Source organism: Eretmochelys imbricata, chromosome 9 (assembly GCF_965152235.1).
Source record: "Eretmochelys imbricata isolate rEreImb1 chromosome 9, rEreImb1.hap1, whole genome shotgun sequence".
In the NCBI taxonomy this organism is placed as follows: Eukaryota; Metazoa; Chordata; order Testudines; family Cheloniidae; genus Eretmochelys; species Eretmochelys imbricata.
Genome location: NC_135580.1, coordinates 54,520,316 through 54,531,489, shown reverse-complemented (window position 1 = coordinate 54,531,489; position 11,174 = coordinate 54,520,316). Strand labels below are relative to the sequence as shown.

General features: G+C 50.1%; 1 protein-coding gene across 1 annotated transcript; it reads left to right on the top strand.

The window, feature by feature from the left end:
* The first annotated feature begins 264 nt into the window (after positions 1–264).
* NEU4 (neuraminidase 4) lies at positions 265–4,106 on the top strand. Its single transcript, XM_077825539.1, has 4 exons — positions 265–465; positions 1,987–2,242; positions 3,019–3,451; positions 3,635–4,106. Exons 1-4 carry the CDS (start codon positions 265–267, stop codon positions 4,104–4,106), a joined length of 1,362 nt encoding a protein of 453 aa, XP_077681665.1.
* The last annotated feature ends 7,068 nt before the right edge of the window (positions 4,107–11,174 follow it).

The following is an 11,174-nucleotide window of genomic DNA, read 5'->3' as shown; positions in this document are numbered from 1 at the left end:
AGTTAGGCAGGTGGCTTGCTTGGGCTATTCCAGTCTAAGGCAGCCTTAAAACCTCTTGTCAGGAGGGAGTGGGACATGGGTCCCAACCCAGAGACCGGTGATGACTGGAGACCTGAGAGGGCACTGCTGAAGTGGACCACAGGAGTGTGTGTTTGTGTGGGGAGGGGAGGAATACAGACACAGGAAACTGCATCAGTATTTTCCCCTTTGTTATGCCTCATCTGTTTGGGGTTTATGTGTTTTCTGTCCCTGGCTGCAGCAGTGATGGGATCGCGCCATTTCCCAGCTCGCACTGTGCTGTTCGAGAGGGAGCTGAGTGGAGTGACTTACCGTGTCCCAGCTCTGCTCTACATCCCCTGCATGGCAAAGCTGTTGGCCTTTGCTGAGGAGAGGTTGAGCACTGATGATGCCCATGCCAACCTGCTGGTGCTGAGACGAGGAACCTTCTACAGAAACTACGTGGAGGTGAGGGGGAAGGCCGATGCTGTTAAATCAACTAATTAGGCAGCTGCCTAAAACAACAAAATAGTTAGGGCCAGATCTGTGGGGGTCCCCACGGCTGGCTCTGCATCACCCTTTCCCACCCCACTGGTGTGGGGCATGACAGGGGACCAATGGGGTGTGTGGCTGGGACAGACAACCCTGTGTAACATGATATAGCTTACAGCAGCCCTGAGGCTTTTCTCTGTGGGGCTTTAAAATGGGGAAGGAGGGATAAAGATGACATGACTTCATCTTGTTCCCACCCATGGGTCCTGCCTTGGGCATGATGTGACCCAAGGAGCAGGCCCAATATTCCTGTCTGTTGTGCAAGTTGCTGTGAGGTGTGCAGAACTCCCATTTTCATAAAGGCAGCAACCCCTCCAGCTCCAGCAGGGAGAGCAACCGAAAAGAGGATGGTGACTGGAGTCAGTCTGGGACAATGGCTGAGGTGACCTGGTTTGTGAGGGAACAGACAAAGGCCACAGTTCAGGAGAAAAGATGGGTGAGAGTCATAGAATCATAGAATATCAGGGTTGGAAGGGACCTCAGGAGGTCATCTAGTCCAACCCCCTGCTCAAAGCAGGACCAATCCCTAACTAAATCATCCCAGCCAGGGCTTTGTCAAGCTTGATCTTGAAAACCTCTAAAGAAGGAGATTCCACCACCTCCCTAGGTAACACATTCCACCCTCCTAGTGAAAAAGTTTTTCCTAATATCCAACCTAAACCTCCCCCACTGCAACTTGAGACCATTACTCCTTGTTCTGTCATCAGCTACCACTGAGAACAGTCTAGATCCATCCTCTTTGGAACCCCTTTTCAGGTAGTTAAAAGCAGCTATCAAATCCCCCCTCATTCTTCTCTTCTGCAGACTAAACAATCCCAGTTCCCTCAGCCTCTCCTCATAAGTCATGTGTTCCAGTCCCCTAATAATTTTTGTTGCCCTCCGATGGACTCTTTCCAATTTTTCCACATCCTTCTTGTAGTGTGGGGCCCAAAACTGGACACAGTACTCCAGATGAGGCCTCACTAATGTTGAATAGAGGGGAACGATCACATCCCTCGATCTGCTGGCAATGCCCCTACTTATACATCCCAAAATGCCATTGGCCTTCTTGGCAACAAGGGCACACTTCTCGTCCACTGTAACCCCTAGATCCTTTTGTGCAGAACTGCTGCCTAGCCATTCAGTCCCTAGCCTGTAGCGGTGCATGGGATTCTTCCGTCCTAAGTGCAGGACTCTGCACTTGTCCTTGTTGAACCTCACCAGATTTCTTTTGGCCCAGTCCTCTAATTTGTCTAGGGTCCTCTGTATCCTATCCCTACCCTCCAGTGTATCTACCTCTCCTCCCAGTTTAGTGTCATCTGCAAACTTGCTGAGAGTGCAATCCACACCATCCTCCAGATCATTAGTGAAGATATTGAACAAAACCGGCCCGAGGACCAACCCTTGGGGCACTCAGTCAGTGAGAGCCTGTAACCCCATCTTGCCCTCTCCTGCTAGTGGGAAGACATGAGAGCACTCGAGACTGCGACCTTGAAGCACCATCGGTCCATGAACCCCTGTCCTGTCTATGATGAATTCACAGGCATCGTCTTCCTCTTCTTCACTGCTGTGCTGGGCAAGACTCCTGAGGCCTATCAGATCATCACAGGCCAGAACGTCGCCCGCCTGTGCTATGTGTCCAGTTCCGACCAGGGGCTGAGCTGGAGCAAGGTTACAGACCTGACACAGCAGGTCATTGGCAGGTCCATCACAGGTAAAGATCCCAAGAGGTAGGCAGGGGGCAGGGGAGAACAAAGGGGTTCAGAGGGGGCTGGGACAAAGTGCTCTCTCCTGGCTTCCTAGGAAGCTGAGCATGGGAGTCAGTGAGGAGGAAGCACACTTCCTTCAGCCTGGAGTTTTGCTTGCCCAGCGTTGGTAAACGGCCAGGCCCAGGGCAATAGGGACAGCAGGAAAGGAGCAGAACCACCAGGGTCAGGAGAGAAGGTGAGGAGGAGGAGCATGGGAGGGAGTCAGTATTTGCAAGGTTCTCTCTCTTTTGATCAGTTGTTGCCATGGTCAAGATACTTTGAGGAAAGAGGCTGATCAGCTGGGCTTGCGCCTCCCCTCAGTTGCTGCTGGGGAAGCCTTGCTCGCCTTAGGCTCTGTACCTCATGCTCGGTGGGCTGATGTGACAACACAGGGCTCAATGACATTCCTGGCTCTCAGCTCAGGTGTTAGTGGACAGAAGGGCTTCTCATAACTAGCACCATTGATGGCATCTTGGCAGAGAGACTGAGGAGTGAATGAGGCTGAAGACAGAACTACCCTTTTCCCCAGAAAAGTGGTCTCTGGAGCTCAGGGTAGAGGCACAATGAAGTGGTGCATAAGGGATGCTCGTTCTTCCACGTGCTGTGCTGGGGACATCAGACTCAAAGTCTCAGCCCCTGGTTCTGGCACTAAGTGCACTTCTAAGGGAAAGACAGTTAGGGGGAAAAGATGGAGAGGGTAGAAGGGAAAGTTCCCAACATTGGTCTTTTCTTTTCCGCACAGATTGGGCCACTTTTGCTCTAGGCCCTGGCCATGGAATTCAGCTCAAGTCGGGACGACTGCTGGTTCCAGCCTACACTTACCACATCGACTGCAAGGAGTGCTTTGGGAAGCTCTGCAAGACAACCCCTCACTCCTTCACCTTCTACAGCGATGACCATGGCCAGAGATGGCGCTTCGGCGAGTTCATCCCCAACCTTCCCACCGTGGAATGTCAGATGGTGTCTGTGGATGAGGAGGATGGCAGCAATGTCCTCTACTGCAATGCCAGGAGCCCCATGGGCTTCAGAGTGCAAGCGCTGAGCACAGATGATGGAGCAGTTTTCCACTTGGGGCAGCTTGTTCAGCGGCTTGTAGAGCCCCCTCATGGCTGTCATGGCAGTATCATTGGCTTCCCAGCCCCTCTCTTCTATGCCCCGAGCAGCCCCCATTCACAGTGGAGCACGCCTTGGTCTATCAATGGCCCAGACTGCCCACTGCTGTCTAGAAAAACCACTAGACACTGTTATCTCCCTCTCTGTGACATGGCTGTTGAAAACCCAGCAGCCATGTCTTTGGGCAGCCAGCTGCAGGGTCACCAACAGCCGGCAGGGTCAAAAGAGCCCTGTCCTTCCAGCAGCCATCACGAGATCCATGACTCCATGTCCTCAACTGTGTCATGTGGAGGTACGGGGCAGCCTGAACCAGGAGCTGCTTCCAAATCCATTGTCCTCTTCCAAACCCCAACATGGGTGCTCTATTCCCACCCAACAAGCTCCAGGTCTCGGGTCAACATGGGTGTCTATCTCAGTACATTCCCCAGTGATGCAGATAGCTGGACAGAGCCCTGGGTCATTTATGAAGGCCCCAGCGCCTACTCAGATCTGGCCTACATTGAACTGCCCTTCTCTGAGTTCTCAGCCACTGGGATCCCAGCCATAGCCTTTGCTTGCCTGTATGAAAATGGGACGAGGTCCCCCTACGAGCAGATCTCCTTCAGCTTGTTCACACTGTATGACGTGATTCAGAACATCCCCCTGAAAGTCACATCACCAGACCCGAAGCACCACTTGGATAAGAAAAAGAGGGGGAGGAGCTGTGTCACCTCCTAAAGCTCCAACTCCACAGCACTCAGGAGCTAGAAGTGTGGGATGGAACTCGCTACAGGGTGGCATGAAGGATGCCTAATTATTTGTATTCAGACTGATAGTGGGCCAGATCCTTAGCTGCTGTAAGCAAGCACAGCTCCCCTGCCATGAGTGCAGATATGCTGCCTGACACCAGCTGAGGAGCTGACCCACACCTTCATCAGTGAAAACATCAAAGGCCCAAGCTGCAGACCCATATTCATATATCCTACAGAAGTCAACGGGACTAGAACATGCATAATAAGGTTTGCTTGTGTAATCAAATGCTTGCAATCAGGCTCAAGCCCAATGTATGGTTTAATACCCTAGAAGGAACTGTTACCCATATATTACAGTGCAGCTATGCAGGAACACTGTACATTTTCACAAGTAATCACAAAACATTGTGCACTTTTACTTAAAGGGGACTCACTTTTAAATAAGAGAGAAACATCACGATGTGTGATTGCTCTAAGATACAGTGAGCCTGATTCAACAGTGCCTTGAGCTCTGTGCAGTAGTATGCACCACTGCAAAATGCTCCTACCCGTCACCGGGGTAGCAATATTACACCCCTGCTGCACAGGTGTAAATGACACCACAAGGTGCCATGCGGCATGAGACCCAGCGACCCAATGGCAAGAAAACTAGATGTTACAGAAAATGATCCGTGCTGCTCATTCATTACCAGCTAGAATAGACATGCCCAGTTGTGGCCTCTGTACCACTGCATCAGAAAGCCTGCAGAAAAGTTCAGCTGCAACTCGCCATGGCTCATTTGAATAGTAACTGTGAAAACACCCTTTCTATCTGTCATGCTTGGGGCTAGTCTCTGTCATGCCCTCATCAGCGGGATAGTTCTGCTATGTAAATTTCCCCTGCTTGTTGTCAAATGAAGTGAACTTTGGCCATAAGGGCAGGCATAGGCCCAAGGAAGGATTAGAGGAGAAAGAACTAGGACTGCCTCAGCACCAGTCGCAGCTCTGCCACAGGCAATGTGTGGCCATGGGCATGTCCCTCAGGTTTGAACGCTGTGGCTGAGGTCTGACTGCAGCACTGTAGTGAGCTAGCTTGGCTCAAGACCGTGTGGGCACGGCTAGCCGAGAAGCTGTGGTACTTGCACAGGTGGCCGCATTGGCTAGCTGCTGGAGTGGCTCCCCAGGGCTCTGGTCTGGTCTGGTCTGTACAAGCCAGCCTGCCACCTGTGCCACTGCTGCCACCCTGCTGCTGCTGTTCAGGACAGCCAGGTTAAAGCTCGCTCGGCTAGGACTACTCATGCTGCGGGCATCCCAGGGTGGCCATACCCTGAGTTTGCCACCTCAAACCATGCTAATCAGGCTACTTATTTAGGCCCCTAATGATGAAGCTAGGCTGATTTACTTTGTTTACTCAGCTTTGCAAATGTCGCCTTAACCTCTAAGTGCTTCATTTTTCTCAACTTGTGAATTAGGCCAATACTTGCTCTCTGGCGTCTGATGTCACAGTGTGCATGGAGTTTTACAGCCCAATAGAGTGACAAAGCTCCTGCCTCCAGGAGCTTCCAGTCTGTGAAACAAATGGCAAAACAAAAAGCTGTAACAGACTGGGGAAGAGGGGGGGGATCCAGCGAAGGGAGGGTCAGCTTTTCAGGTAGGAGCACGATTTACAGGAGTTAGCCCTGGCATTTTGATGCAGTTTTGCTTTTCTCGTGTGTTAGTTGCTTAGTTACCTTCTAATCAGATACCAGCAATGGAGCAGCTCTCATCAAGGTCAGATTTGGCATGGTGCAGTAAAGCGATGAGTACTACAGATGGGCTTTAAAGGAGAAGATTCAGAGATTCCAAGGCCAGAAGCAAACATTGTGATCATCTACATACTTCTCATATAACACAGGCTATAGAACATCCCCCAAATAATTCCTAGAGGATACCGTGTAGAAGAAACATCCAATCTTGATTTTAAAAGTGCCAGTGATGGAGAATCCACCACGACCTTTGGTAAATTGTTCCAGTGGTTAATTATCCTCCCTGTTAAAAATTTTATACCTTATTCCCATTCTGAATTTGTCGAGCTTCAGCTTCCAGCCACTGGATCATATTAGACCTTTCTCTGTTTCCTTGAAGAGCCCATTATTAAATATTTGTTCCCTGTGTAGATACTTATAGATTGTAATGAAGTCGCCCCTTAACCTTCTCTTTGTTAAGCTAAATAGATAGACTTGGGGTGCTCAATCTCTATAAGACATGTTTTCTAATCCTTTAATCATTCTTGTCGGAACCCAAAAGCTGGAAAGCTGCAGGGGTTGATGGCATTCCTCTGGAGTTTCTCAAGAACCTGGGGAGACGGGGACAGGAATGGCTGGTGGTGCTTTTTACTGCCGTGCATAGAACTGGAGAAGTGCCAACAAGCTGGTGATAGGCAACAGTGGTTGCCCTACTGAAGCCTGGAAAACTCCAAGAGGATGCAGACAGCTACCACCCTATCTCTCTCCTCTCAACTACCAGCAAGCTCACGGAATGGGCACTGCTCCACTGCCTGTCTGACATTATCAAAGACATCCTCCCAGCGGGGCAGGCAGGATTTTGCCCTAAGAGGAACTGCTGTGACCAAGTAGCTTCACTTACCAGCTACACTGAGGCAGAATTCCAATGTAAGTTGAAGACAGGGATCACGCTTGTTGATTTGTCCTTGGCATGCAATGCCATCTGGAGACAGGGCCTCCTCCTCAAGATCTCCCGCATTATTCAGTGCCAGCAAACGATCCACCTCTTGGTGGTGATGACTGGGGACCACCACTTTAAGATACAGCTTAATGCAGGGGTAGACAAACTTTTTGGCCCGAGGGTCACATCGGGGTTCCAAAACTGTATGGAGGGCTGGGTAGCGAAGGCTGTGCCTCCCCAAACAGCCTGGCCCCCACCCCCATCTGCCCCCTCCCACTTTATGCCCTCTGACTGCTCCCCTCAGAATCCCTGACCCATCCAACCTTTCCTGCTTCTTGTCCCCTGACCCCCACCTCTGGGGACCCCCTCCCCAATCGCCCCCCGGACCCCCCCATCCACCCCCCTGCTCCCTGTCCCCTGACTGCCCCAACCCCTGTCCACATCCCCACCCCTTGACAGGCCCCCCAGGACTCCCATGCCTATCCAACCCCCCCTGCTCCCCATCCTCTGGCACACCCCCCCAGAACCTCTGCCCTATCCAACAGCCCCCTGCTCCCTGTCTCCTGACTGCCCCTGGGACCCCCTGCCCCTTATCCAACCCCCAGGCCCTGGCCCTGGGCCCCTTACCATGCTTCTCAGAGCAGCAAGTCTGTCAGCCACACCGCCCGGCCAGAACCAGACAAGCTGCCGCACTGCCCTGCATGAGCGTGCAGCCCTGCCGCCCAGAGCACTGCCTGCGCGGCAGCGTGGCTGCGGGAGAGCGGGGACAATGGGGGAGGGGCCGGGGGACAGCCTCCAGGGCCAGGAGCTCAGTGGCTGGGCAGGACAGTCCCGCGGGCCGGATGTGGCCTGTGGGCCATAGTTTGCCCACCTCTGCCTTAATGGCTAGATCAGTAGACCAAAAACTCTTAACTTGGGCATCCCGCAGGGCACTGTCCTGGCCCAGATACTTTTTAATCTATACACCGTGGATATACCAGTGACAGAGTTGAGGAAATTCATGTATTTAGATTACATTGCCCTAGCTGCTAAGCACACAAGCCTCCATACCATCAGCTGCGCGTAACCCAAGATCTTACAACAGTGGCTGATTATTTCCAGGGCTGGAAGCTTAGGCCTAACCCGAAAAAAACCATAATGACCACTTTCCATCTGAACAATTAAATGGCTAATGCCAAACTCGATGTGCAGTTCTGTGGCGAAAGCGTCAGCCACAAAGCTAACCCAAAGTATCTCGGCATTATACTGGACCGGAGTTTGACCTTTGACAACACCTCAAAAACACCTGGGAAAAGGTCAGGTCTCATGTCGTGCTTATCAGGAAATTGGCCAGAACATTTTGGGGTTCCAGGCCATGGACCTTATGAACTGCAACAATTGTCTTGGTACAGTCTGCAGCTCAATACTGTGCACCAGTCTGGTCTCACAGCAGTCACACTAAAGTCCATGATATGCAACTCAATAACACCATGCGCATAGTGTCAGGGGCGCTCAAATCGACTGGCTCCTGGTCCTATCACACATCCAGCTTCCACAGATTAGAAGAGCTGCCCAGACATCTTGCTTTCTCAACCATGTCAGTGGAAACACAAGGATCCCATTTCACGATGACCTGCAGAACCTGCCAAAGACAAGATAAAAATCCTGCAACCCTCTATGAAACTGCATCAAGCCTTACATCCAACTTCGATGCTGAGGCTCAATGGAGAGCCACATTCATTGACCATTCAAAACAAACAGCTCATCACTAATCCTGCCAAGGAATCACCAGGTTTTGATTTATATCGGGCAGGCTGGTGCAGATTGAATCATATCAGGACATCTCACGGGAGATGTGGACAAACCCTCTTTAAATGGAAAATGAGGCAAACATCTGTATGCAACTGTGGTCACCAGGCAAAAACAATGGAGCACATCATATCTGAGTGTCCCCTTTGTTCTTTTGCCAGGGCCTAAAGGACATTCACCAGCTCACTGCTGCAGCAATGTGTGACTATCAAATCTAGATATAAATTTGTAATTGTTGCTATCTACCCAAGCCGTACAAAAGAAGAGGATTCTTGAGGCTCTTCATTCAGCCCTCTCCTCCAATTTACCAACATCATTCTTGAATGACAGGCACCACAACTGGACCCAGTATTCCACCAGCGGTCACACTAATGCCAAATACAGAGGTAAAATAGCCTCACTACTCCTATTCAAGATCCCCCTTTTATGCATCCTAGAATCATAGTAGCTCTTCTGGTCACAGTAACACACTGAGACCTCATGTTTGCCACAACTCCCAAATCTTTTTCACAGTCAATGCCTTCCAGGCTAGAGTCCCCTATCCTGCAAGAACGGCCTACATTCTCTGTTCCCAGATGTAGACATTTAGCAGTATTAAAATGTATTGTACATTTGCTTTTGCCAAGCTTACCAAACAATCTAGATTGCTCTGTATCAATGACTTGTCCCCTTCATTATTTACCACTCCCACTATGTGTGTGAGGTCTGCAAACTTTTTCAGTGATGGTTTTATGTTTTCTTCCCGTTTATTTAATAAAACTGTTAACAGCGTAAGACCAAGAACCTATCCCTGTGGTAACCAACTAGAAATGCACGTGGTCGATCCATGAGGATTCCCCGTTTACAATTACATTTTATATCTAACAGTTAGGCGGCTTTTAATCAATTTAATGCAGGCATGTTAATATTTATCTCTTCATGGTTTTTTAATCAAAATGTCATGTGGTACAAAGTCAAATGCCCTACAAAACTCCATTACGTCAATGCTATTACTTTTATCTACTAAATTTGTAATTTCATAAAAAAAATACCAAGTTAGTTAGACAGGATCTATTGTCCATAAACCCATGTTACTTGGCATTAATTACATTACCGTCCTTTTATTCTCTGTTAATCAAGTCCCATATCAGCTGCTTCATTATCTTGCCTGGGATTGATGTCAGCCTGACAGGCCTGTAATTACCTGGGTTATCCCTTTTATCCTTTGGAACTATTGGCACAAGCTGAGCTTTCCACCAGCCCTCTGGAAGAGGAGTGTGATGGGCACAGAGGGAGGGAAAGGCTGTTCCAAGCTTAGGGATGAGAGTGGAAGTGTGTGAGAGAGGCAAAGGGGATGGGTAGCAGAGAGACAAGGCCAGAGAATAGGCTTGGGGAGGGGAGCAGAGGTAAAGCTATATAGCTAACGGAGGTTGGGTAGAAGGAGCATCATGCTGGAAGTGTGGCTGGGGCCTTGATTATTTTGCCGGCAGTTTTCAGGCAAGGGTTGGAAGGGAAGGGTTGGGGGTGCATGAAGCTGACTGAATGGCAGGACAGCAGCATGGAAGTAAATTGCTAATGGTTATTTATTACTACTGATAATGATAAACTTCCACTTGGGCTACTCGGCTGTGACCACTAAACTGACCCATCCCAAGTGCTGCCACCTCTTAAATCTAGGCACTATATTTCTGACCTTATCGGTGAGGGGAGGAGATTAATAGCCATCTAATGGGCTGGAAAGCAGGCAGAGATATGAGAGAGAGGCTAATTTTTTAGATAGAGTTGAAGATGTCACCAAAAGTAATAGATAAAGACTCTACCTGTCTGCTAGCAAACAGGAATGTGAGTTAGAAAACTCTACATATGTGGGCAGCCTGTCCCTGGACTCTCCATCACATTCTGGCTAGAGGTGAAGACCCCACTCCTGGGTCAGAGCAATCCCTCTAACCCCCTGCTCCCCTAAAACTTGTAAGCAGTGTGATACAGAAGGACTAGAGAACCATAGGAGAGTGCTAGAGGGGAAATATATAAGCTCAAGGCTAATTAAGGCATGGTTCCCTGTAGACTAGGGAAGGTGGCTGGAGGTTAATTGGAGCACCTATAGTCAATTAAGGCCCTGTTAGGAACCTAATACCCCCCCCTCCCCCGCTTCAGGCAGACAGAGAAGGAGAGAGGACTAGAGCTTGGAGATGTGCTGTAAGACTTGGAAAATCAGAGAACTAAAGTAAGGGGGACCCTACCCCAGTCTCAGGCGAGGAGGGAGACTCCCTTCCCCAGCATCTAAGGACTGCAAATACCCCACCCAAAGGGGAAGAGGGTAAGAACCCACAGGGTTTGAGAGGGGCTGGGGTTCAGAGTGAGGAGCAAACCCAAACCCCTCCCCTGCTTCTCTCCTTTACCACCTTCCTGGGCCACTAGTGGGGCTATTGATGCCCCAAGAACTGGGGCAAGCGGTGGCATCTTAGCTCCCCACCAAGAAAAGTGCAGGACCCACCAGGCTGACATTGGCCATCTTGTCACAGCAGGGAAATAGTCATAGAATCATAGAATATCAGGGTTGGAAGGGACCTCAGGAGGTCATCTAGTCCAACCCCCTGCTCAAAGCAGGACCAATCCCCAACTAAATCATCCCAGCCAGGGCTTT